General features: G+C 37.1%; 4 protein-coding genes across 5 annotated transcripts; 1 reads left to right on the top strand and 3 right to left on the bottom strand.

The window, feature by feature from the left end:
• Positions 1-988: 988 nt before the first annotated feature.
• On the bottom strand, positions 989-7,962 carry hprt1 (hypoxanthine phosphoribosyltransferase 1). The gene is made up of 9 exons (XM_057350125.1): positions 7,540-7,962; positions 5,100-5,206; positions 4,299-4,482; positions 4,024-4,089; positions 3,571-3,588; positions 3,397-3,479; positions 3,216-3,262; positions 2,285-2,361; positions 989-2,112 (listed from the first exon to the last, which is right to left on the bottom strand). Exons 1-9 carry the CDS (start codon positions 7,564-7,566, stop codon positions 2,065-2,067), a joined length of 657 nt encoding a protein of 218 aa, XP_057206108.1. The 5' UTR covers positions 7,567-7,962; the 3' UTR covers positions 989-2,064.
• Positions 7,963-8,753: 791 nt separating this feature from the next.
• On the bottom strand, positions 8,754-15,078 carry phf6 (PHD finger protein 6). 2 transcript variants are annotated; one of them, XM_057349690.1, is made up of 11 exons: positions 14,967-15,078; positions 12,833-12,981; positions 12,495-12,596; positions 12,256-12,389; positions 12,118-12,164; positions 11,845-12,008; positions 10,296-10,439; positions 9,981-10,085; positions 9,745-9,878; positions 9,513-9,642; positions 8,754-9,319 (listed from the first exon to the last, which is right to left on the bottom strand). In XM_057349690.1, exons 2-10 carry the CDS (start codon positions 12,962-12,964, stop codon positions 9,513-9,515), a joined length of 1,092 nt encoding a protein of 363 aa, XP_057205673.1. In that variant the 5' UTR covers positions 12,965-12,981; positions 14,967-15,078; the 3' UTR covers positions 8,754-9,319. The 2 variants fall into 2 exon arrangements, with proteins under 2 accessions (XP_057205673.1, XP_057205674.1); XM_057349691.1 differs by lacking the exon at positions 14,967-15,078 and adding an exon at positions 14,148-14,351.
• Positions 15,079-15,676: 598 nt separating this feature from the next.
• Positions 15,677-22,613, top strand: cab39l1 (calcium binding protein 39, like 1). The gene is made up of 9 exons (XM_057350028.1): positions 15,677-15,904; positions 17,347-17,518; positions 17,629-17,793; positions 17,934-18,052; positions 18,428-18,596; positions 18,952-19,011; positions 19,537-19,602; positions 19,927-20,070; positions 20,220-22,613. The coding sequence occupies exons 2-9, from the start codon at positions 17,402-17,404 to the stop codon at positions 20,409-20,411; spliced, it is 1,032 nt and encodes a 343-aa protein (XP_057206011.1). The 5' UTR covers positions 15,677-15,904; positions 17,347-17,401; the 3' UTR covers positions 20,412-22,613.
• Positions 22,614-22,880: 267 nt separating this feature from the next.
• ccdc160 (coiled-coil domain containing 160) lies at positions 22,881-25,329 on the bottom strand. The gene is made up of 2 exons (XM_057350029.1): positions 25,021-25,329; positions 22,881-24,717 (listed from the first exon to the last, which is right to left on the bottom strand). Exon 2 carries the CDS (start codon positions 24,686-24,688, stop codon positions 23,762-23,764), a length of 927 nt encoding a protein of 308 aa, XP_057206012.1. The 5' UTR covers positions 24,689-24,717; positions 25,021-25,329; the 3' UTR covers positions 22,881-23,761.
• Between the last annotated feature and the right edge of the window lie 667 nt (positions 25,330-25,996).

Genomic DNA, 25,996 nt, shown 5'->3' with positions numbered 1-25,996 from the left:
CAACAAGTAGATGAACAAACAACACATCACGTGTTAACACGATTTATTACCCATTTCTAAATAAAAATGTTTTCTTACCTAGAGAATTTAGCCTGACACTGATTTATAATAATCCGGTGTATATTTGCAGTTTATCTGTATTTATGCCAGCGTATTTAGCTGTTTATTGAGTTGCCAGTACAAAAATACAGGGTTTAATCCGTTTTTAGTACAGGACCCATTTGGATGAAAGTTTGAGGCCTATCTCGCCACAACAACCTGTTGTTCCCCTCAGACCCATTAGGGGGCCTTTTTATAATATGCAACCACTGTATACAGAATATTTTCATTATGGTATAGATAGATAAGTACATAAATACAATGTAAGTGATAATTATTATATAAAATGACCATTTCTTAATATATTCATGTATTTACAAGCACTATTGGTTGCGTAGTGCAACATCAAATACATTGTTTAACAGTTTAAGGGCTAAATACTAATGCAGACAACATAGTCACCATCCTAAACGCTTATTAAGCGAGTATTATAAAGAAGGAAAAACTAGGAGAATAAATGGGTGTAATATTTACACACTTAAATGACAACAAGGTTTACCTCTGAATACACTACCGCACATCATGAAGAGCTACTGATGGACTTTTACCATCGGTCTTCTAGCAACCATTCCAGAACGCTGCAAGAGAAACCAGTTTGGAAGGGAATGTACTATAGCAGCACATATATACTGGAGGTGAATGTGGTGTTATCCAGTATTACTGTTCTGCTGTAGTACGGCCTGTCAGCACTTACAGACCTTCAATGATGACCATATGTGTTCTTGTGATAGAAAAACAGTTCTCTATACTGTAGATGATCAATGCACTTAAATAAAATCGGATATTACCAAAATTCATATCTGACTTGTCCTTGTTATCTCTAAAAACATCATAGCTGCATGCTTTGCATAACCTCCATTTTGTGTAGATAGTCAAGTTTCCTCCAAAACAGAAAGTATGAAACAAGCTTGTATTGGAAATAATATTGTTTTAAGACATTCTTTTAAATTAAGAACAATTTCAAGTTTGATAATCCAATGCCATCAGTGGACAACATGACAACGTCATTATTTCAACAAGGGTAGTTTAAGATCATTTTAAATAATTTAATCAAAAATTTCAGACAGTTGAGGTCACTTTAACATTTTTTCGGTAATTTTCTCTCATTTTTAGTATTACAGTATTTATATGGTAGCATAATTTGTACCATATAAGGCACCATACATATTTTCCCGTCTGTAATTAAGACGCTGGGCTAGTAATTTGACAAATAAATACACAGCAGGAAAAAAAGAACACTAATACAAATAAAAACAAGAATTAACATGTGATATTTGGCTTTAAAATGTCAATAGGCTTAAAATGTGATTGGAAAATCAGACTCCCTGTTGCTTTTCTAAGTACATTCGCATGATAGGGCATTCAGCCTCCCACACCAACCTTATGATACAGTCACTGACCGGCAATGATAGGACACATATTACAGTGCTATTTTATGATGTAGTACACTGCAAATAGTCTTTGGGAAATATGAACGTTCTCCCTTTGCCCATTTGAGCAAAATCACAACTTGAATGTTCTTTAAAATGCTGAAAAGCAAAGCGACCTAAAGGCATAGGCTATATTCAGTATTATGTATATAAATCTTACTTTAAAACACAAGCACCTAGCCACAATGTCACACGCACACATCAGCTGAATAAATTAAAGAGATTCTGGCTCTGTTGACCCAAACCGCTGTTTAAAACGCATTCCAAAGAGCCATGAGCAGCAGTCTTGAGACCACTATTGTCAGGTACTGAGCAGTGAAGTGTTTGTGGTTACTAATGTGTGCTTGATAATCACAGGAGGCTTGTGGAGGTATAAGCAAATGCAAATGTAAGGTGCGTTAACAGCACACACCTCAGCAGAGACCCTGAGTGGACCTACGGTGAGCTGCGCTGAGAAATACAAAATGCGTATAAAATGAAAAACATCTATGAAAAACAAATGATACACAGCTAGAGGGGGGAAGTTCAGGGTTTCTCATGCTTTGTACTTCTCCTTTCCTGTTTCACTGATCACACAGATGTGCTGCAAGTCAAAGGGGAGAGAAAAATGAGCACAAAATTGCAACACAGCCACAATGTTGAGCTGAATCTCAACAGTGAATCACAGTGTGAATATGGATGGGTCACTGCTAAATATGCAATGTATTTATATGGAAACATCTGCTAAACGATTAAATGTGAATATCACAACTTACATTTAAATCCCTAAAGTACTCATTATAGTCCAGCGCATATCCAACCACAAATTTGTCAGGAACCTCGAATCCTACAACTAGAGGATGAAGAAAAAGAGAAAAGCACACCCTGATTATAATACATTACAAAATGGCAATTTCTAAAGGCTTTATTTGTAGTGCAATGCTAGAAAGTGTTAGTATGCAACCTTGTGGCCAACACACAGCACTGCACTGAAATTGCCTAAACTACAAATCAATAAGAGGATTTTAAAGTGATACTTCACCCAAAAATGAAAATTCTGTCATCATTTACTCAACTTCGAGTTGTTCCAAATGTGTATAAATTTCTTTGTTCTGATGAACACAGAGAAAGATATTTGGAAGAATGCTTATAACCAAACAGATCTCAACACCCATTGACTCCCATAGTAGGAAAAATTATTTTATCATTTTTTTGTTCTGTTGAACACAAAAGACAACATTTTGAAGAATGCAGGACAGCAAACAGTTCTGGGGCACTTTTGACTACCATTGTATTTTTGCTACTATGGTAGTCAATGGGTGTTGAGATCTGTTTGGTTAATCATTATTTCCAAATATCTTTCTCTGTGTTCATCAGAACAAAGACATTTATACACATTTGGAACAACTCGAAGGTGAGTAAATGATGACAGAATTTTCATTTTTTTGGTGAACTATCCCTTTAAGTGATCACAATAATCGACTGGACCTTATAAAAAAAAAAACGATTGAGCTTAAATCTTTAAAGCTGTTTGAGCAACCCTGATATCATCAGCCCATTTTTAACATAACCCATGAGCACTTCATTAAAGTGCTAAATAAGTTAGAATAAATACTAATCGTAGTACTCCGAACTACATTAAATGCATTTAAAAGTAAAGAGCTGAATTCATAGACAGCCAAAAAACCTTTTCAGTGATTAACTTACAGTCTGGTCTGTAGCCAACACTCCTTGGTGTTCTCTTCACCAGCAAACTGCAAATAAATCATATAAAAATAAATAAACACAAAGGCATACAATAATTGTTGAAATTGCATGAATATATACTTCTACAGATAATAAAGTGCAAGCTGTCAATCATATTTACTAACATTTACAAGTAAAATACCTGGCCACTTTCACCATTTTTGGATTATACTGCTTGAGAAGTTCTAACAAGGTCTTCATTGTCTTCCCAGTGTCAATTATATCCTAAAAACAAAGCAAATATTATGTAGATACTTCACACATTTGCTGGATAATCCTATGTTTTTAAAAATATGAACAATAAATTAAAAAATACCTCAACAATCAAGACATTCTTTGGTGACAAAGCAGATATACCCAAAAGACAAGAAAAAATCATGTATTAACATTTTTAGATTCAAAATATCAGAGACAGGTAACTGCAACAGGACACAAACTTTCATTAGCCACTGACAATAAATTATATGATAATATATTTTACCTTTAGAACTAAAGATATGCATGCAACATTTCTTTCAAAGAATTCTAGTAAATGTAGTAAAAACAAACATTTTTAAGGCATTACATATAAAATATAATGATATAATATATATATAATATCAAATATAATATAATATCAAATTTTAACTAAATTAAAACGTATAAATCTATTATAATTTTCTTTGGTAATCCACAGCAAGTCACAAATGCTGTCAAAACAGATCATGACAGATTTAATTTTTTAAAACATTATTATTTAATATTTTATCCTCCACAGAAGGATACTCACCTTCCCTGTGAGCGTAGACAGATCATCTCCACCAATCACCTTAATGTCACCTGTAGATTGGTCGTTCTGTTTTTTGACACATTTTTAAAAAGGAGAAAGCACGGATTCATATTTAGATCAAGTTACAACACCACTGCTCAACACTCAACCTTGAAACAACATTGCATTGCAAAGAGCCAATTGCACACAACAGAGGTGACCGAGTAACAGAGATCAGCTTGTTTGAATTTAATGGGAGAAAATCCACATAAAAAGGATGAATTAGAAAACTGTACTTGGTAACTCTTGAGGCGAATGAAGTCCACCGTCATTGGAATGGAACGATCACTGTTGCGATTTAGTGCTTTGATATAATCTAGAAGGTCGGCAAAAAACTTGTAGCCCCCTTTGAGCACACAGAGAGCTACAATATGGTGGCCGCCCATGTCCTTCATGATATCTCTGGCCAGACGTTCGGTTCTGTAGAGGTCAAGTCAAACAGACAGATAGACAGATCAGCTCTGCCTGCTTACAAAGTCACCAGTTTTTTAGTTTGCATAGTCTTTTAAGCAAATATCATTGGGTAAACTCAACTCAACTCAACTTTATTTATATAGCACTTTTTACAATTTTCATTGTTACAAAGCAGCTGTATATAAGCAAAACAATTAAAGTTGTACCTGTAAAAACAAGAAAAAGGTGAAAACACAGAAGACAGACATACCCACATACAAAACACTCCACACACACAATATGCACACGTACTAACACACATAGACACACACACACGGACGCGCAGACACACGGACACGTACACACACAAGTACGCACGCGCACACACACACACACACACACACACACGCACACGCGCGCACGCACGCACGCACGCACAGTGAGAGCACACATTTAAGATACAGGAGAGAAAAGCACAGGTCAAATATAACAGACTATAAATTCCTATATGTAATATTAATTAAGTAAAACTTTAAAATTCAAAAATTCTAACCTAACTAAAATAAACCTCCTTAGCCATGATGTCATGTTTGGGATATTGCTCTAGAAAGATTTAAGGTAGGAAAAAGGTGTTTGCCAGGTACCTGTCCATGATGAGTCCATGTGGAATATACACCCGTTCCAAATCAGCCGCATAATGTTTTGGTATACAGAAGAGGTCTAGGTCATAACCCTGCTCCTCATCGCTGATCTAAAATACGCATTGACATCATTTAGTCATAGCATACTTGATAACAGGGTAAAGAATAGTGAGCGGTCAGCCTGACAGGTATAATGTTATCTAGTAAAACAACAGCATGAAATAGAGCAGTAGAGGTCTTTAACCTTATTATCTATTGGCTAACCGGCTCTTAAATCAGTTGAGAGCAACAGAGTTAACATTTGACTTCGTTTTGTCATACACTTTTGTCCGTAACATTTTGCATTTATGCTCTCGGCATACATTACAGTCAACAATTCTTCAAACTTCTCACTTTAGAAACTTGTATTTATCCACTATTCAAGACTGAAACCTAAAGGGATAGTTCACCCAAATATAAAAATTATCAAAACCTGTATATGACTCTTTCTTCTGTGGAACACAATTTGTGAAATATCTCAGTGGTTTTGTGTCCATACAATGGAAGTCAATGGGGGCCAATGTTGTTTGGTTACCAGCATTCTTCAAAATATCTTCTTTTGTGTTCTGCAGAAAATGTTGAACATGAGGGTGAGCAAATTAGATTTTTTCTTTTTATGGCTGAACTATACCTTTAACAGTATGTAAGAATTTAGTTGTCAATACTATCACAGCACACAAGAAGTTATAGTAGTAAAGTAACGGTGAAGATCAGTTTCACACAATATCATGAGTGTGAATGTTGAAAAGGGGGAAAGGTCTTTGTTCTGTTTTTACAGTTCCTGTAAACCACCTAGATCACTTTTAATCATCAAAGTAGCTTCTCTTTAAACCTTACCCTTAACCTGGAGGTCAAACAGTGTTTAACACCAAATGCTAGCCAACATTTATCCATGAGTCAACTCTACAGAATGTGAGAAAACACGTTGCTTAAAATGCATATTACAACAGAAAATTTGGTTTTAAAGCTCTGCCTGATTATAATGGGCCAGTGGTGTTCATAGAATACCACTATATGTAAATACACTTCCTCTCAACTGAATTCATACAAACTGAGAATCACACATTTGATCTCCTACCCACTGTTTTTGGTGTGCGTCATGTATATTTGAAAAGAAAGGCGAAAGACTTGTGTTTATCAGTTATACAGATACTGAGAAGCTGGAAATGGGACATCTCTTAAAATTATAAATGGAATATTTATAATGTGTAAAACACAACGAAGTATGCATTCCTCATGTATCTACATACTAGTCCTACCTATCTATCTGTGATGTGGAAGTACATGTATTCCAAGGAATCAGAAGTATGTTGACTTTTTTATGTTTGGTCTTCCAATGACATTTCTCTCTACGTCCTTGAATGACGAATAATGTGCACCTGAGGTTCCTGTGGGAGCTTCCCTTCTCCATGTTACTTTCAGTGTCCAGTAAAACCCCAAATCACAATATAATCTAGTACATCAGACCTAAAATACATTGATTTTAAAATCTAATCTGCAATGGATTCAAGTCAGTTTACATTCTCACACCGCCACCAGGGTGCAATGTGTTGTCTGACACTTTGAACCATGCATGTCACACAGACACCTGATGGGTTTCCTGCTTTAAAGTCACATGCGTGTCACATGTGTCCCTGTCAAATCTACATGATTATTTTTGCAAATGTATTTCTTTATAAAGTGGGTACAATACTGTCTTTCAAACAAGAAAAAAATAGACACCTACTTCCTCTGAGCATTGATGTAGATTATGCTACAAACCCGTGTGAGCTTCCTGCCTAGACAGAACTATCAATATTATAACACGCACACGTGACAAAGCACGAGCTGGGGCTGTCTAAAAATGTATCCTCCAGATAATATGTTAATGTAGGGCGGTTTAAGAAAATGATTAACCTCACGACGTACTATGACAAAAAATGTATGCCAGTATTAGCACGATACGACACGCTGTACACAAAGCCCGTTTTATTACTTCCTTACCAACAGAAATAAAACGATAAAGCATGTTTTTCTTGGTCATACAAGTCATTCGACATGAATAGGTTACTCGTCTACTGCACAACGCAGTGGTTGAGACGTCTGATACATCACACAGATTCTAATAAAAGCAAACAAGTGTTACTCAGTCAGTACCGTTGCTCATTATCACGGTTTATAAGCGCAGAGATGAATGGGCTGCATCATGTGTGTGAAACGCGTGCTTTCTCCCAGGCCCCTTTACTTCACTATAACACTTGAATTAATTTACCACACTGCACATCTGATACATTGTTCACATAAAAACCTTTAAAATGGATATCGTTTTATGTCACCTAGTTGAATAATTGGCATAGTGAACACACGAATAACTGTTCAAGGGTCGCGGTCTGTGGGAAATGATTGAAAGCGTGTGTACACTCACCACGACACAAGGGCTGGCAGACGCCATGTCCGTCCCTGACGAGCTGCTGCTGAGGATCTCGACTCCGACAACAAATACCGATCGTAACGGTGGTGCTTCTTATTCTCAAATTTCACATCTAAAGACAGAGCTAGAGAGGTTTCTATCTTCCGCACAGTACAGTGTGGGTGTTATAGTATTAGAGGAGGAATGGCGTCGGCTAACCAATCAGCGCTCAAGCCGAGCTGACACTACGGGACTGTGAGACTACTTGAATTGCTATGGCGCTTACACTACACAACAAAGTTTCGTGTCATCCTTCATCTTCTTGTTGTAGCAGCACGCACACTACACAGCACAACGCAGACAAAGTGAGCTAACAAAAAGACCTTGGTCGAGGAGCAGATGCGACCAAAACGCGCTAACTTCTAGTTTGATGGTTTGGATGGCAAACGAGTTGTTGGTGCGTTTACGCCATCCACTGGAATGGAGCGTGAAACATTGAAGTGTTATTAAAGGGGTTTCCATATTCTATTACACAGACGTGTTGCTTTAGCTAGTTTAAAATAGCTTTATGTCCGTTATACCAGCCATTTAACACGCTCTGTAATGTTAATGAATATATGCCAGCAGTTTTTAATTCATCCAAGCAATAATTTTACGTAAACCTTCTGCGTTGTGATTGGCTGGATTAGTTCCACAGTGTCACACACAAGAGATCACTTGGCGATAGTATCATGCAGGTTTGAGAATATCGTAGCATCTGGGATAGCTCGAGACAGGTCCAGATCACGTTGCTGACCTGCTTATACTTAAAGTCCCTGTGAACCGGAAGTTGCGATAGTTTTTACTTTATAGAGGGTATGCACGTGTCGTCACATTTTTTGACTGCCCCAGAAATCTCATTTGCTAATAGTATTCTAAATATATTTCTTTGTGTTCAAAAGAACAAAGTAATTTACACAGGTTTGGAACAACTTGAGGTTAAGTAATTCCTGACAGACTTTTCATTTTTGGGTAGAGTATCCCTTTAAGATCATCCTTGTCCGAGAAACTGGCCCCAATGTTTGATTTTTAGGATGTTTTAGATAAAAGCTTGAAAATGTTACTTGCCCAGAAGGACTCTTATTTTGAATTGCCACAAATGCAAAGCATTCAGTGTGTACTTAGAGATATGCTACTACCTCGTGAAATAAGGAAAGAATGACCACAATGTCAGACCAGGTAAAGAAAAGTGCATGCTAGCCGATATTCTTTAATCCTGACACGTACTAAAAAGAAAACCACAGATATCCAGTATTACTCATGAGTATAATACAGTAATAAAATATAATACATGTTGTAAGAGAGAGAAAAAAAAACAGGTAAAACAGTTGAAATAGAAATATTTTGATAGGCTTATTAAAGTTCATGGTTTGAAGATGTACTTTAGACAGTCAAAGAGTCTTTTCTGGTGGGTCCTGTCAAAGAACAGCTTGCCAAAGAAATTTGGGGGTGCAAGCAGAAGTAGATGAAACTGTTCCATCCATCCATCCAGTCATATGTATTGAAGTATTATTATACCATATGTTTAAATAAAACCTATCCAACTATGTTATGACTTATTCCGCAGTAACATATCAATGTCATCTGATACTGAACTCACATTCTCGTTTACTATGTCCATGAAATACTGTCTTTAAAGAGAGGAAAACTGAAACTGTCAGGTTCTGTGAGCTGGTCCCTAGTTTCTAATGAAGCATTATACAAAAATATTTATTTCGCCCCAATTGATATAATGTCTTTTGTCTTCATGCGTCATCTGAAAAAAAAGACAGGAACTGACATGAGCACATTTCTTTTGATCAAACAGATAAAACATTACATTTGCTTTCATTACATTCTGTCATGCTAAACTGAATACAAAGTAAACAGCAATATGTACATACAACATCCATATAATTCATTTTATCATTACACTCAACACTGTACACAATATGCATGTAGAATCTCACCTAGCTGCCGTTGACCTGCAGCGGAGGATCTGCTCTGTTGTCAATAGCAGCTTTCTCTCTACTGCGACTCTCCCGCTCTTCATCTTCCTCATCCCTTTCTTCATTTCCACTGTGATTCTTACAATATAGTCTAACGAAATCAAAAAGCAAAATAAAATTTGCCCAATGTTATATTGCCAGATTACTCATACTGGATTAAGTATTAAAAAAGCTTTTATTAGACAGAACGTACTTGTAAATGCCTCTGGCCATATTCTCTATGTATTTGGCTTTGTCTTGCAGCCCACAGTGATAGTGGTAGGTCTTTACGCAAGCCTTTATCTCGCATCCTATGGTGGCTCCTAGCTGGGCACACAGGGTGCATTTCTGAAATTAAGAATACATTATAAAATATTTATCCTACGAATAAATGTATTACTGTATCTGTCAGTATACAGGCCATGGACCATAAAACCAGATAAATCTCACCATTCTTTTTCCTCGCTTTATTTCTTGAATAACCGTTTTAATTTCAAAGTTCCCAAATTCGGCACGTGAGGTGGTAGTTAGCTGGACAGTTCCCGAAGAGAAAAGCTGTGATAAAACAAAAATGCAGTTTCAGTTTAACAAGCTGACACAAACTTGTCAAATCTACATCCAGTCAACCAACCAACACGTTATTATATTAAAAAAAAAAAAAAAAAATCACACGTTGACTACAAACTATGAATACTTTTTTTTGTATTTTAATAAAGGACTGCCTATTTTCAAACTGTTTTGGAGTTTTCAGTCCGGAAGCCTCACCATGCATTTGTAGTGCGCAGCAACTTTCTTAGCACTGTCAGAATGAAGCACACCCCGCAGTTCATTCTCTTCCTCACCAGCATGGCAGAATCCACAGCGAAGGCCTGAATCACTAGGGCTGCCTCTCAGAGGAGACCGGTCCCGCTGCAGCACACACAACCACACCGCTATTAGCATATGCTGTTTCTTTACCAGAGAGATTGTAATAAAGCAAAATCCTTTCAGAGACAGTTGCCCTGTACCATATTTGATGTCTTAAGTTACATTTATGTATTTGGCAGTATGTGTTCTCTAGGGTTTGAACCTATGAATTGAGCTACAGGAAATTTCTATAAGATAAAATAAAGGGTATATGGAATACAGCAAAAGCGTCTATGTATTTAAGGTGGAAAGAAGGGGAGAAATAAAGTTTTAGAGCACCCCATTGTATATACAGTGGAAGAATGACATGGGTGAGAATTTGGGGATAGACTCATTCATGGGTTATTCTTCATTACCTCAGGTAACCAGATCACAAGACCACAGTCTTATGAGAGTATTTTATGAGAGTCTTTTTTTATATAAAAAAGCAAGCAATGCATTTTTCTATTTTACTAACAGATAAAATATAAAAGTTAGGGATGCACCGGTACCATTTTTTAAAGACCGAGTACGGGTACCGATAATTTTTTTCTGGTACTCACCGATACCGATACCTATAACCGATGCCTGTATAATGTACAATTATGTTAATAAACCAGTATCTTACTGGTACTTTTTTTTCTTTTGTTTTTAGGTCTACTTAAATTTAAGTACTATTTTTAAATTAGGTTCATTTTTTATGATAAGTAGCACAATTTTACTAGCACATTTACTTCAGTTTGCTAAAGTAAACAATACTCTGTGGTTGAATAATAAAAAATTCAAGGGGGGTGGTGTGGTAAAATGTGAGTGCATTATAACTTGTTAAAGTCAACCGGACTTTTATTTTGACGGGACGCCGCAAAGAGCGTTTGTCTATGTGTTCGTGTCCTCGTGCAGTGAAACGCTGGCGCTGAAAGCTCCACAAGCACAATGCGTTCAGTACACGCAACCTCACCACTCTTTCACACACGGTAACGCAAAACAAGCAGAATACATATTTAAACAGTATCTGAATATTTCGTTAGCTGTTAGCGGTTCAGCGCTAATTTCTTGTTAGGAAATTATACATTTTCCAGATTCCGTGTCATTCCGTGTTGTACAGCAAATTCAGTTTTTATGCCTGGATTCCTCTATTCCGTCTGCGTTTTCCGCATTGCGAAAATCATAGGGCTCTATGTATGTCACGTGAGGTATCGGTCTTTGGTATCGGTGTGTCATTACGAGTACGAGTACATGAGCTTGGTATCGGTGCATCCCTAAATATTTAGTATTTATGAAGTATAATTCAGTATATAATGTATTTTCAAACTCTATCCACCAGAGCAGTGGATCATGATAATTCATAGTGCAACCCTTGGTCCCATTTGGATTAAATATAAAAAACATATAGAACGACATAGGTTGTATTGTATGTGCAGTGGCTCACATGTGAGGAGCTCTCTGTATCATCATTGCCTTGTGAAGAGGTGGATCGTGTATCATCTGACTGTCCACGCGATACACCTCGGATTCTACTTTTCTCAAAACGCCCCCTGCCTCTGCTCCTTGGTGGAGAAGAATCGGAGTCATTGGCTGCAACTCCTTCTTCATCTGGGAAGTAAAAGTAAATCAATAAATGCAATTGTTTAAACAACATTAAACAATTGCTCAACATTAAACACTGCCAGTTCTTTAGGTAAAATGAGAGAAAGACAATTACCATCGCTTGCGTCTTGAGAGGCATCTCTGTGTTTCCGACAATATATACTAATATTCAAAAAGCAAAACGTCAAACAATTAAAGCCATTAAATGGATAGAATTGTGCTTTATAAATCTCCATACAATCATAATGCTCACAGGTAGATTCCTTGTGAGGGATTCTCCTTGGTCTGAGCCTTGTCCCACAGAGCGCAGTAATAGTGATATGTCCGCCGACATGTTTTGACATCACAACCAATCGTTGCCCCGGGCCGGTGACAGGAAGAGCACATCTGAAAAGGAAGTGACCAGGTAACTCAGTTCCTGCTATGCTGTCATGTTGATTCTCTATATTTAGGTTAACTGAAAACCTTAAGCGCATTGGTTTGTATGCTTACCAGTTTATTTCCTCTCTTTAGCTCCTTCTTTACATCTTCAATGGAAAAGCCTCCAATGTTTTCATTGTCTGAGTGTGATGTCACCAACGCTGAAGAGAAAAGCTGAGTAAAAATGAGTTATTATTAAGTTATAACTAAAATAAGGAAAAAATAAAGAAGTCAGATTTACAAGTCACTTAACATTAGATTATGCACTGTTTATAACACCCTGGCACCAGTGTTGTAATTAGGCATTCATTGGTATGTCTGTTCATGTTTCATAGGTAGCAAAATGAATGATCCATATTCATCTATTTTAACCAAAGGAAAGAAGGTAGGAGGTAGACAAGCTCACATACCATGCACTTGTGATGGGCTGCCACCCTGTGGTTCTCCGATACCAGTAGCTGTCCACACTCCTTGTCACGGTTACTTCTACAGAAGGCACATTTACGAAGACGTGCTGAAGCTCCTTTTCTCTGTCCAGACATGACCTGTTTTCATGAATCTGTAAAATAAATTGCATAACGCATTGAAATAACTCTTGCTCGGCAATTTATTTGAAGATTTCTGAAACTAATTTTCTGCTTCTGTTACTTAAGTATTTTTATAGGCCATCCCTGTTATTGCCTTAAAATAATGAGTATCTTAATAATTGGTATATTTTAACTTCGATATATCACCTTGATTTGAATGGTTGTTACCACGTTTGCTATGTTCACAGATGCTATTAATAACATTTATGCACTTGGCAGGACACTTTTATCCAAGGTGACATTAAAGTGCATTTAATATATATTTTTGTCAGTGTGTGCGCATTCCCTGGGAATTGAAACCAATTCTAATGCAATGCTCCCAGGGTGTTCCTCCACAACAGAAAGCAAAGTGTTTTCACTCTTAGTCTAAACAAAAACAGGTTTTCTTGGTAATATCTTTTGCTAATTGCTAATTTTATAAGTCATTTCCACTCTATGATTTCAATTTCACGTTACACTTATGTCTGATCCTTCTTGTCTTAGTCATAACTAAAAGAAGCCAGGCTTTTTTGATGGGAAAAAACAGTAATGAAAATTATTAATTTTGTTATGTTTTGTGTTGGAATGTGATGATTTGTGTTGGCAAGTTTCAGTCTTTTAGTTTAAGTTACAGAGTTCAAAGACGTGCAGAAAGTGTCTTGAAAAGAGTGACCACATTGATGAATGATAAATATTGTTAGGTATATTATCAATCTCATGAACACTTACTAATGCATAGTGATGTTTTAAAACTTAGAAACATAAACTTTTACAATTAAGTGATCAGGATGCATCAAACAAAAGCTGAACCTAACAACTTATAAGCAAACTGGAATGAGACCTTCCTTTCAGCAGAAGACAAAAGAAATAAACTATTTTATTTAAGTAAATATTTTAACAACACTTTCAACAAGCTCATCTATATTAAGCCTAAAACAAATGGCACTTTTAAGTGAATTATATCACTTTAAACGTCGGTGATATTCTCAAACTACAACACCCTGGTAATGTCATAAGGATAAGGGTAACAAAACACGTCATACAAACCTACACGAATATAAGCAAGCAAATATAAACTACACAGTATTTAATTGACAAAAAATAAATTAGCGTATGAAAACTAGATGGGTGGCGTATTGGAGACGCTGCAATAGCCTACCTAGCAGCTCCGACTGAGTTCACAAAACACATCATACAAGAGACGTCTAGCGCATTGTTAAAACCCCAAACAAAAAAATCCCACATTTTGGTGGTTAATGATCATCGATTCATCGTCAGTATTGTGTATGAAGATCTATAACGTGCTGTTTAGAGTGGCGGTTTACCCGCTTTCGCGGGACACAGTAGCCGCGCTGCCATGATAGCCGAGAAACTGCTCTCGCGCTACTACAACACAAACAGCAACGCAACACAGCGCGCGACACACTGTATCCAGCAGAACAGCTGATACAACCTGCACATAAGTCTCAAGGAACCCCTCTAAAATAGTTCTAGTAAAAAATGAGCATCCCTTAGATTGTACTAATAAATAAAAGACAAAGGGGATGTGCAGGCCTCCGACAAAAGGCTTGTTACGTCCCTAAGCCTCTTTCACTCTCTACTAAATGTGAACTATTATAAAACTATGTAAAATCACGATTCCCCCAAATGATTTAAAACCGGGTATATAAATCTAAGTGTACCCTGTTAAGGCCCAGGTCAAACAGTAGCTACAACAATACTGATGAGCACAATTGTGCTTTAATTTTTCCATCTGAACTTCTGGGATGAATATAAACAATAATTACGCCTAATATTTATAATAGGTCTTTATCTGCGCTTTTATTTTCCCGCTTAACGTATGGATACCCGCCATAATAAATGTCTCTATCGCACCTAAATAGACGAAGCTATCCGGGACAATTTTTTCACTCATCCCATTTATTCTAAAACTCTAAAACTGTAAATTAAAGTCAAATCTGACATTAGAAGTTCTTACCGCAGCTGTGTTGAATGGGCTGATAGATTCAGAATGGCTGGGAGCGCGTGTTTCTCGCTCTTCCTCTCGCTGAGCATTGAGAGCTTGTACGTTCAACTTCTCACCATTGCGAGGCGTTCGAGTGACGTCGCACGCTGCAAAAAGCATGTTTGTCCGACATTAAAACGCACGCCCCCTAACGTACTGTGGTCACTGTCAAGATAGTTTGAGGAATAGAACGAGCAAATACAGATTAGGTAATTCGATAACATATACTAAAAAAAATATTGGATAAAGATTTTAAAAATACCCTTTGTTGTTGAAATACACAGATGTATTACCTACTTAGTTGGTTAAAGCACATTTCAGTGAAAATAGTCATTATTTTGTAGTTCTGTAACGAAGCCCATCTAAACTTTTGGTCGTTTTTAACACGGTAACAGAAGAAAACTGCTACACATCTGGATTTGTTAATATTTACCGACATTTATCTAAACATTGACGGGAATATCGGTTTATAAAACATTTTTCCAATCACGTTACAAATGTAAATTGTACTAGTTTCGTAATTAAAAGAAAAATATGCTTTTTCAAAGTTTTGTTTTGTTCTCTCGTATTCATCTTTAGTTCGATGTCTGTACAGGGTGTGCGCCCCCGTCTGTAGATCTGATTGGATGTGAGTTTACGTCCATTTAAAAAGGGGGCGTTACAGAAACTCTCTTCAACTTCCCTGATAAAGTACAGCACCATACGCTTTGTCGTGTGCAAGTAGCCAACCACTCCTAAATTAATCGCGGTTACTAATCCTTGAAATATCTTCTTTTTAGCGGGTTAAATATAGTATGTTCTTCATAGCTTGAACTGGGTCCGTATCTTTTTGTTTAGTTGCCTACGGGTCGAGTTCAGTTTTGTTTTCTCATCGCGGATTGTAAAGTGGACGTTTGAGGCTGGTGTATGCGGTGAGTGTCTGCTTTTCCTCCACCTCCAACACACATCCACTCAGCCTGACATGTTGCTTGTCATTTCCCCCTCTATATGGCGTTTAAAATTCACATTTTTAAATATTACCTTTATATGTGCTTTTAAATGAGTCTAGATTATTATTATTTTCCGTTCGCGATAACAGACGGTTGAGATTAGATTACAATACTCGCGACTGGTTCAACTGTCAAAAATGTCATTGAAAACTTGTAAGGTTCAGCCCTAACTGCGTGTCAAACAGAAACTTTACACGGGTTTAGAAGTTGCCATATGACTAAACCCCACTATGACATGTTACACTGACGGAAAAAGATCACAATAAGTGATCCAAGTGGTTAGTTTCCTGGTGTACGTGTGCTTTTTCTGTCTTGTTTGGCCATGACGATCATGCCAGACACAAATCAGCTAGCCAGCGAGCTAACGTTAAATGGCTAAATGTCCAAATGTCCATCCTGTTGAAGGATTAGGAAAGTGCAGGATTTTATGTACCCGAGTGTTTTTGTGTAATGTGTTCGTGGTAAGCACGTACAGCGTGACATATTACATGTTGAAGTGACTATGATGAGAAATGTTGAGTTCCTGTTAAGTGTTGATCGATAATTCCTGGGTGGAGGTTAGCTTAGCTTACCGGGCACTTAGCTGTTCTTCAAGTTGAACAAACTCTTCATTGCTCATCGATGTGAAGACTTTTAATACCTCGACGTGTTTTGTGTCATGCTTCCACGTCTGGTGAACTGTCCTTATGGGTAACTGTTGGCGTGAAGCATATTTGACACACTTATACAAGTCCATTCATGAGGCCATTTTTGGGCTACTTCATAAAAATAGTCACAATGAATCACACTTGTAAAAAAAATGTTGTAACTAAATTTTATAACTTAAAATCTATGATATGGAAATTAGTTAAATATCTTGGTAATCTTGTAAAACATTTTTTATTACAGTACTGTTGAAAAAGACCATATTAGACATTATCATTTATTATACACTACACATATTGTTATTATTTCTGTGTTGACACGATTCTGTCAATTGGTTTTTAAAGGGATAGTTCACCCAAAACCATCATTTACTCCCACTCTTGTCATTTCAAACCTGTATGACTTTTCTTCTTCTGCAGAACACGAAAGAAGATATTTTGATGAATCTTTGTAACCAAAAAACGGGAGTACCCATTCACTTCCGTTAGTCTTGTGTCCATACAGTACAAGTGAACCACCGGGTACCACCGTTTCTTGGTGACCAACATTCTTCAAAATATATATATTTTTGTGTTCATTTTTGGTTGAACTATCCTTTTAAATACTTGCATATTTCTTTATTTCAAGTGCTTAATTTCAGTGCTCACAAAATTCACAAAAATGTTTTTGTTATTCCTGCCAGAATCCTAAAAACATGCAATATTGTGTTTTCTTTAAAGGTGAAACATTTCTATCGTCATTCAACATCCTACACATATACCATAGCTAAACATCATGCCATTCCCCTTTGGGAAGTCCCAGAAGAGCCCTGCAGATATAGTGAAGAGCCTAAAGGAGAATGTGGCGTACTTGGAGAAGTTAGAAGCTTCTGAAAGCAAAAAATGTGAAAAGGTTAATCTTATTTTTCCTGAATGGGCTTTTATTTGGATGCATGTTTTATTCCAGCTGTGTATTTCAGTGCTTTTGCTCGGAGTCAGACAAACCGACTGTTTCTCCTGTAGGTTGCAGAGGAAGTATCAAAAAACCTGGCGTCATTGAAAGAGGTGCTGTCTGGCACTGGAGACAAGGAGCCTCAGACCGAGGCAGTAGCCCAGCTTGCCCAAGAGCTGTATAACACCAACCTCCTAATTTCCCTCATAGCAAATCTGCAAAGGATCGATTTTGAGGTGAGTATTTATTTTTGAATATGTCTTGTTTGGTTATCAAGGACTTCTGTGCTGCTGTCGGTTATATAACTGAAGATATATTGCTTCATGCCCTTAACTCTCATTTGTTGTTTGAATTTATAACACGCTGTTCATCAAAGGGAAAGAAGGATGTGGTTCATTTGTTTAGCAACATTGTACGCCGCCAGATTGGCTCTCGCACCCCAACTGTAGAGTACATCTCTTCCCACTCACAGATCCTCTTCATGCTGTTGAAAGGGTACGTTTCCAGACCCCAGGCCACAGTCATGACACTTTTTTTTCAGAAGCTATTGATTACACTGGCTTTTCCAATTTGACACCGGTGTCATATCATGACTTTATTTGGTTTATTTTAAGTTATATATATATTGGCCGAGTGTGAAACTGAGATAAATGCCTTAAAATATTTTTACCTGTTATTTTCTCATTGACTTTTTGAAGTTACAGCCCATTTATTTCTTGAAAAAAACAATGAAATTTACTCAAGATACTAATTCACATGATAAAAGATGTCCCAAAATAAACACATTTTCATTTAATGCCTTTTGCCTTTGCAGGGCAGTGTAGTATAAAGCATATATAAAATGCACTGTGTATTGTCTCTCAAATGTAGCTATGAAGCCCCAGAAGTGGCTCTTAACTGTGGCATGATGCTGAGGGAGTGTCTGCGTCATGAACCTCTGGCCCGAACCATTCTGTTCTCGGAAGAATTTCATAGCTTCTTTCGCTATGTGGAGCTGTCTACCTTCGACATTGCCTCAGATGCTTTTGCGTCCTTTAAGGTGTGTCATCGAACAGTGTGTCATCTAATTAGTGTTTTAAAGGCATATATTACCCAAATATGAACATCCTATCACCATTAACTCCTCATTAACCTGTTTGACTCAGTTTGATAGCCTCAGTCCTCAACATTCTTTAAAGTTTCTCCTCTGTTCAAAGAAAGAAAGTCTTATAGCTTTATTAGGAGTAAATGACGACACAATATTTATTTTTGTGATAAACTGACCATTCTTTACATAACTTACCTGAGACTTCTGTCCAGTGAAGTTATACATTTTAGGTTAATTGTTTTATTTCAAACAATGGCATTGATAAACGTAATAAATATGTGCATATAATCTGTTATTTTGTTTTTAGGATCTCCTGACAAGACATAAGATCATGTGTGCAGATTTCTTGGAGACAAATTATGACCGAGTGAGTTACTCTTATTGCTAATATTTCATGTGTAAGTGCTCTTGTATAACAGTGATTCTGCCTGCTCCGCTGATACAGAATGACCTCTTGTACAGCACGGCTGTTATTCAGCTGTCACACAAAGACGCATTCAGTACAACTACACCAATGGTGTAATAATGCTTTTCTACAACAGTTAGAAGTGACAACTTCAACTCTGAAGTCCACCTTGCAATGTCAGATAGCAATACTGCAACCCTGAGTATCTGCCGATACTAATTCAGTATCATCATAAACCTAACCATCTAAAAACATTATGCTCAAACTGTGAAACAATTATATTCTACTGTCCTAAATGAAGACATACCATTTGGGAGTAGATATCATCCAACAAATATTGGTATTAATGACCTGGTCTTGCCTATGAAGTACAACATACATATACAGTATATACTGTATGCACTCTTGAATTTAAATGAGAGAACCCAAACTATCTCCTTTACATAAGGATTATCATTCATGTCTGTGTAATGACTGTGTTTTTAGGTGTTCACAGAGTATGAAAAACTTCTGCACTCTGAAAATTACGTCACCAAGCGTCAATCTCTAAAGGTGAGAATAAACCACTGTTTTTGTAACAAACAATGTTGTTTTCAATAATTCAAGGATGTTATGGTATTGGAACCCTTGAGGCAGCAGTTCAACCATCAGGATGTACACATAATAGAAAGTTAATGAAGTCTTAAGATCGAAATTCGGTTTCATTGTTCGTAACTTGAATAGCCACATACTTTGACTTCCAAGGAATACTGCATGACAGACGTTGCTTGGTTTAATAAAAGAAAGCATATATTGGGTGATTTGGCTTCATTCTTACGGCATATTTTTTGGTGATGCGCTTAAGTGTGTTTTTACCGACTGCCGAATTGTGTCCAGCTCTTGGGAGAACTCCTGCTGGACCGACACAACTTCACAGTCATGACCAAATACATCAGTCGAGCTGAGAATCTGAAACTGATGATGAACATGTTGAGAGACAACAGCCGCAACATCCAGTTTGAAGCCTTTCACGTCTTTAAGGTATGTTGTATGTTTGAGTTTGCATGTACAGCAGTGCATTCTTTGTAATGTAATGTAATGTAATATATTTGGATCGCTTCGGATGTACGTCAAAGTTGCTCATTGATTGGTTGGTCGATGTAGTGACTGCATTTTTTTTATGGCTTTAGGTGTTTGTGGCTAACCCCAGTAAGACACAGCCCGTGATGGACATCCTACTCAAGAACCAGTCCAAGCTGGTGGACTTCCTAAGCCACTTTCAGACAGACCGTTCTGAGGATGAGCAGTTTTGTGATGAGAAGAACTATCTCATTAAGCAGATTCGGGACCTCAAACGGCCTGTACCTCCAGAAGAGTCCTAAAAGAAAGCAAGGCAACATAACATCAGTGAGCTCGGCTAGTGATGTGGTTTGTGGGTGTGAATTTAATAGGAGGGAAAACCAAATAAGTCCAAGAAAGAAAGGCATTGCTAGAACGAAATCTATTCACATCCAACAAAAACAGAGAAATGTCAGTATGTGTCTCTTTACACGGGGACAGGCAGGCTTTTGCTGTGAGAGGAGCTGAAACCAAGCACTCCATTTATACCCAAACCTTTTTTTAGATATAAATATATTAAGACTGTTACTTCATGTACAAAGTTAGTTTAGCTGATTTACCTTCAGTCACACAGGCAAATCTTACCAAACAGATAAAAAATATACCCAGTGCCTGCTCAGGGCTTTTAATGTTTTTAAGGTATGAAGCTAGAACAAGTGTATTGGTACATGTATGGCTTGGCATATTTGCACTAAGTCTGGTTGATTTGCTCCAGGAAAGCCATTAGTGCGCTGTAAAAGAAAGCCAAATTTTATGAGCAATAAAAATGGTGGGAAGTAAAGTTATAGGTCTAGAATGTATAGGTTATAGAAACCCAAATTTACCTGGATTTTACTAAAGAACATTCAGAAAATCTGTCAGATGGTCGAACAAAGTGAGGCTTATTTTATTTTAAGTCTATACCCCGTAGAGTTTAGTGGTCATGTCGGATTCTGCACTCAGTTTCCATTTAAATGAGTGTCTTATTTAAGTAGCTCGGTCGTTCTGGGTTTTCTATTACATTTATCTCTAACATTGGATTTGTAGTATTATTCTGTTTTTGCTTGGGCTAACACTTATAGGATAATTTTGCTTCATTTGAACTATTAAAATTAGTTATAAACCAGTACTCGTTTAAACAAGTAACAGAATTTAATATTTTTCTATGAACCAAGGAATTTGGGGTTCATAGTCAAGGTACACAATTTTAGTGCAAAACATGATTACCCCCACATATACACTGTAATACCAATAGAATGTCGACTGCTGGAAGCGGGTGTGACGTGACATTCCTCATGTTGCAATTTGATGGACAGCTCAGACAAGCCAATGAAGAGATTAACAGATGGTTGCAATAGGAAAGACAGTTTAACACATTTTTTCATGTCTTGCACTGTCAGACTTGAATGAGCCAAAACTGTGGTAACACACATTAAATCGTTTGCCTAGAATTTCGTTCTCCTATGGATCGCACCTTTCAGTACCTCTTGGAAGTTTTAGATGAAATGCAGAACAGGATTCTACTGATGTTCCATTCTAATCAATAGTCTCTTAAGTTGAATATATATTTGATGTACTCTGTTTGCACAAAGTCCTTTCTCATATACCTCATAGGTTTTAAGTTCCTAAGTGCTGTTTATTTTTCACTTGGCATCTGTTAGTTTCAATATATTATTGCGGATGTGGGGCAGTAGTTATGCAAGCAAAAACAGAAGACCTTACAACATGGGGAACATTGTAGTTCACAGATGCTGGATAGGACCTACAAGGGAAACAATTTCTGTTTTGCAGTTTGTTACTGGATACCTAGAATGTTACAGGTGTGAGACGAGCACTCGCTGTTTGAGCCACAATTTTACTCCGAAAGGTTTTATTGGTTTATACAGAATGTCAGCAAAGATGTTTTTGCAGGTGGTGTGACTTTTGCATGTGGAAATTGTAATTGTAACTTTTTCGGAGGTGCAAGCAGGAAACCAGATGAGCTGCCATACTTTGCTTTTATTAACTGCAACCAGTGTGAAATCACATTGCTTTTGTCTTAAACTGTAGAATATGTGCACCTGCCTTTTTCCAAAGGTTCTACAGATATTAAGAACACAATATTTTGTAGGTTTTGATGTGATTATTTCACTTATATGGTTTTAAAGAAGGCATTGTCCTTAAATAAATAAACGCCTTGCACTTTCTGATTTCCCATTGAGCGAAGGTACTCTTGAATAGAGGTAAAAAACACATTAAGAAATTTACAGTATGGTGGATTATATTCACCTTACATTAACTTCAGCTTTTGACTGATGTTTGCTATGCTTATTTTTCATCTGTTGCCTTTTTCACTCATTTCCCCTTCAGTTTCCTGTTATATTTTCTACTGTGGGAGAGGATTATATATGTACATAATTTTATTTTAAAAACGAGTAAAAGTGTGGGGGCATATTGAAAATAAAATAAACAATGGCACTCTTTGACTTATTATCCATTATTTAACCAGTTGAATGCATTGAATGTTGCAGGCATGTGAATGATAATATAAAATGTCTTAAAATAAACACATGCATGTATAAAATACAGTTTTTACAGTTGATACAGTCACAATGTCAAGATCCATACACACACCATAAGTTAGAATGAAATGTCACAGACCATGTGTCCAAGATAACATATACGTATAGAATTCAATGAAGTACATCTTGACGGTATCAACATAAACGTTATGTGGCCCAAACTTAACTGACGGTAGACCTCTGTAGAAAATCAATAACTGTTGAGTAGTTTTAATTTAATACAATAAAATATTAATATATATTAAATTGTTCTTTTATATCCAAACAGACCGGAAGTTAACTTTGGGCCAGGCTTATGCTTCAGATGAAACCATCTATAATATGCATGAGTGCAGTACGCACACATTCTGGACTTCCGCTGTGTTTTCATTGTCATTCACCTATGACATACTATTAACAGCTGCGAAAATGAGTTACTCTTTTAAATGAACAATTTTCTTTTCAAAATTATTTTTTGTACCTATATCAATTCCACTTTGCAAGAGCTGTTCTCGTATTTCAAATGTATTACCATGCTGAATTTGGTGGCTCTTATGGGCCTCTTTGGATAGTATGCAAGTAGTCGACTCGGGACACAGAGCTAGCATTAAAGGGGTCATATGACACGGCTAAAACGAATATTATCATTTGTTTTAGATGTAATGCAATGTGTATACAAAACGCTGTATTTTCCACATACCATGCATGTTTGTATCTCCTCTTTGCCCCGCCTCTCTGAAACGCGCTGATTAGCGAGGTGTGCTATGATTGGCCAGTTAACCAGTGTGTAGTGATTGGTCGAATACTTCAAGCATGTGACGGAAATGTGACGCTTCTTACCATATTTGGAACATCAGGTTCCAAAGCAATTGTACTGACAGCCTGACAGGTACGCCCACCTTACTTGCGTATACACTTGGGCGGTCATAGTCAAATCATACCACGAACTGACGTAGATTTGTGGGGGTGTGGTTACACGAGGCGTTTCAGGCAGGTCTGGGTGAGCATTCGCTTTTAGATCGAATGCATCTTTTGTTCCGACACTTGAATTTTTTGCAATTTTGTAATGTAATTCTGTAATTCTGCAACTTTAATCATTGGCTACTGAAGTGTTTGCGTAAGAGATTGAGAGCTTCACGGCTGCGGGCATGACTGTCCCTCTCAGCACACAGTTCAGTCTGCACCCGCTCCAGCTCTCTCTGAAGCTTCAGAAGAGCAGCTTCATTTTCAATCTCAGCCACTTTCTCCAGTTTGTCTCTTTCAGTCCTCTGTTGCGCTTGTACCCTATCCAGTTCCCTTGTAAGATTGAAGCGCTCCTGTTCTCTCTTCCGCAAGTCTTCTTTTGCTTTCCTCAGATTTGTTTTACAACTGTGTGCCTGTTCTTCCTTTTCCCTGACCTGTATTGCAAGCTTGTGCAACTGCGTGTTCATTTTTTGCCCCTCTGTCTTTAGATCATTTATCACGAGGGACTGACGTGCAGCCTTTTTGCTGGAGAGGCTTAACCGTTCCTCCAGTTTCTCCACCAGCCCCTGCAGCTTTCTCTTCTCTTCACGTTCTGCTTTTAACTGTTCCTCTGCAGAGCTGAGCCTGTGAATTAGTTGACATCGGTCTTGCGCCATCTCTGCAAAACCAGCCCGTAGTTTGCCGATGTCCCTTTCATTCCAAATGCTTGTGTCTTTCTCACCCACGCTCTGGTCTGTAAGGTTCTCATGGGTTGCTTCTTCACTACACATTCTGTTTACGGACCACTTCTGTCTAATGATTCGGTTTGTTAGGGCCTTTTTCTTTTGCAGCTTCTCAATGTGCTGCACCTCTTTCAGAGCAGTTAGGTAGATTTGCCTTTGATGGCCCCTCTGGGGTTCTTCCATGCCTGTGAAATGTTTTTCACTTGTGTTGATCTGGTTCTCCAGCAGGTTTTCTAAAGTGAAATGAGGAGGGAAGAGTTTCTCCACCCAGTGATGATCCACTCTGGAATTCAGCGGTAATGATCCCTGTTTAGTGTTTTCCTCTGTGATGTCCATGTTTGAACTTGTAAAACGCCAACGATGAGCTATGATTAAAGTACGTGAGTTGGTTAAAACAAAGGGTATGGATCACAACACTGTACATTTTTTTGCTACTAAAATAAAATTGCATTTAAAAGTAATTACAACTTTATAAAATTAAGTTAAAAAACTTTTTTGATGAGACATTTCGATTTAAAATAGTAAGTGAAGTAACTTGTAAAGCCAATTTGATTGTACTTAAAATTTAAGGCAGCAAAAAATAATAGTTATAAATGAGTGTACAATTAAAACAACAATTTATACAATAATTGCATGCATTTTTTCATCAGTAACCACCAACAAATTACCTGCATGTAAGAGCACGTGTAACTGACCCCGTTAGAGGTGTTTTCAATGTTAAACCCTTTGGGGCTAAAATCTGTGATAACCGTGAAAAATCACGTGTAATAGTTATCTGTTCATATCTTGAGGTCAAAATATCTGTACGATTAGCGGTCGATCCTCACAAACGATACTGGCGTCGTTGACAACAACAGCGCCTGATGAACTCAACTTCCTGTTTTCATGTGAAGCGCGACAAACGCCACGCGCCCTCTGGTGGCGGACTTTACGTTTACATGCAAGAAAGTCAACGAAAACTTGTTCCTCCACTGTTAGCTGGCAGAAGTTTAAAACTGCTCTTGGCGATCCATTGACACTACTAATTGGTAATTACATAGAATTAGAGTTAGTAGTTAAACTAGATGTATAAGAAGTTAAAAAAGGAAAAAAGACTTTATGGAGTGTATTGAAGAATTATTTTTTAAACTTCAAAATTAATGTTCATAAATTCCCAGCACTAATTAGGATTACTAACACTAACTCTCTTTTCGATAGTGATAAAATATGTGTTAATTAGAGGAAACTGTCTCGGAAAGGATAATGATGTTTACATAATTCACTTTATTTCATAAAAAGTATTTATATAGGCAAACAACAAACCATAACCAAATAGTAAAACACGGTGTTGTTTGTTGTTTACAGTATATATTTTTTAAATAAAACATTAAGCAAACTTTTTTCTTGAGACATTTTATAACGATGTTATTTACTTTCTTGGTTGGTTTGCAACTGTTCTGGCATAATAAACATATACATTCATACACACCCTATAATGTTTTCTTTTTTACTTTTAAATGCTTTAATACTGTTCTTTGTGCCTTGAGGGGAGAAAAGTAGGTCAAAGTTCAAAAGGATGCTCACAACATACCTCCTGTTTAAAAGATTGTGAGTTTTGGTTGGGTTTGTCATCTAATTTTTTTTAATTAAAATCTTTTTAGAAAT

Source organism: Triplophysa rosa, linkage group LG13, assembly GCF_024868665.1.
Source record: "Triplophysa rosa linkage group LG13, Trosa_1v2, whole genome shotgun sequence".
Classification (NCBI taxonomy): Eukaryota; Metazoa; Chordata; class Actinopteri; order Cypriniformes; family Nemacheilidae; genus Triplophysa; species Triplophysa rosa.
This window is presented reverse-complemented; position numbering and strand designations above follow the sequence as displayed.

What these genes read in the sequence shown, in the direction of transcription:
- hprt1 (XM_057350125.1), bottom strand. Translation starts at nt 7,566, where the DNA reads ATGGCGTCTGCCAGCCCTTGTGTCGTG. An exon ending in CTGCCAGCCCTTGTGTCGTG is followed by an intron (nt 5,207 to 7,539) that starts GTGAGTGTACAC and finishes TGCGTATTTTAG; the next exon opens with ATCAGCGATGAGGAGCAGGG. An exon ending in TTCGCCTCAAGAGTTACCAA is followed by an intron (nt 4,090 to 4,298) that starts GTACAGTTTTCT and finishes GTCAAAAAACAG; the next exon opens with AACGACCAATCTACAGGTGA.
- phf6 (XM_057349690.1), bottom strand. Translation starts at nt 12,964, where the DNA reads ATGTCTGGACAGAGAAAAGGAGCTTCAGCACGTCTTCGTAAATGTGCC. An exon ending in CAGCCCATCACAAGTGCATG is followed by an intron (nt 12,597 to 12,832) that starts GTATGTGAGCTT and finishes ATTTTTACTCAG; the next exon opens with CTTTTCTCTTCAGCGTTGGT. An exon ending in TAAAGAGAGGAAATAAACTG is followed by an intron (nt 12,390 to 12,494) that starts GTAAGCATACAA and finishes CTTCCTTTTCAG; the next exon opens with ATGTGCTCTTCCTGTCACCG.
- cab39l1 (XM_057350028.1), top strand. Translation starts at nt 17,402, where the DNA reads ATGCCATTCCCCTTTGGGAAGTCCCAGAAGAGCCCTGCAGATATAGTG. An exon ending in TGCAAAGGATCGATTTTGAG is followed by an intron (nt 17,794 to 17,933) that starts GTGAGTATTTAT and finishes TGTTCATCAAAG; the next exon opens with GGAAAGAAGGATGTGGTTCA. An exon ending in CTCTTCATGCTGTTGAAAGG is followed by an intron (nt 18,053 to 18,427) that starts GTACGTTTCCAG and finishes TCTCAAATGTAG; the next exon opens with CTATGAAGCCCCAGAAGTGG.
- ccdc160 (XM_057350029.1), bottom strand. Translation starts at nt 24,688, where the DNA reads ATGGACATCACAGAGGAAAACACTAAACAGGGATCATTACCGCTGAAT.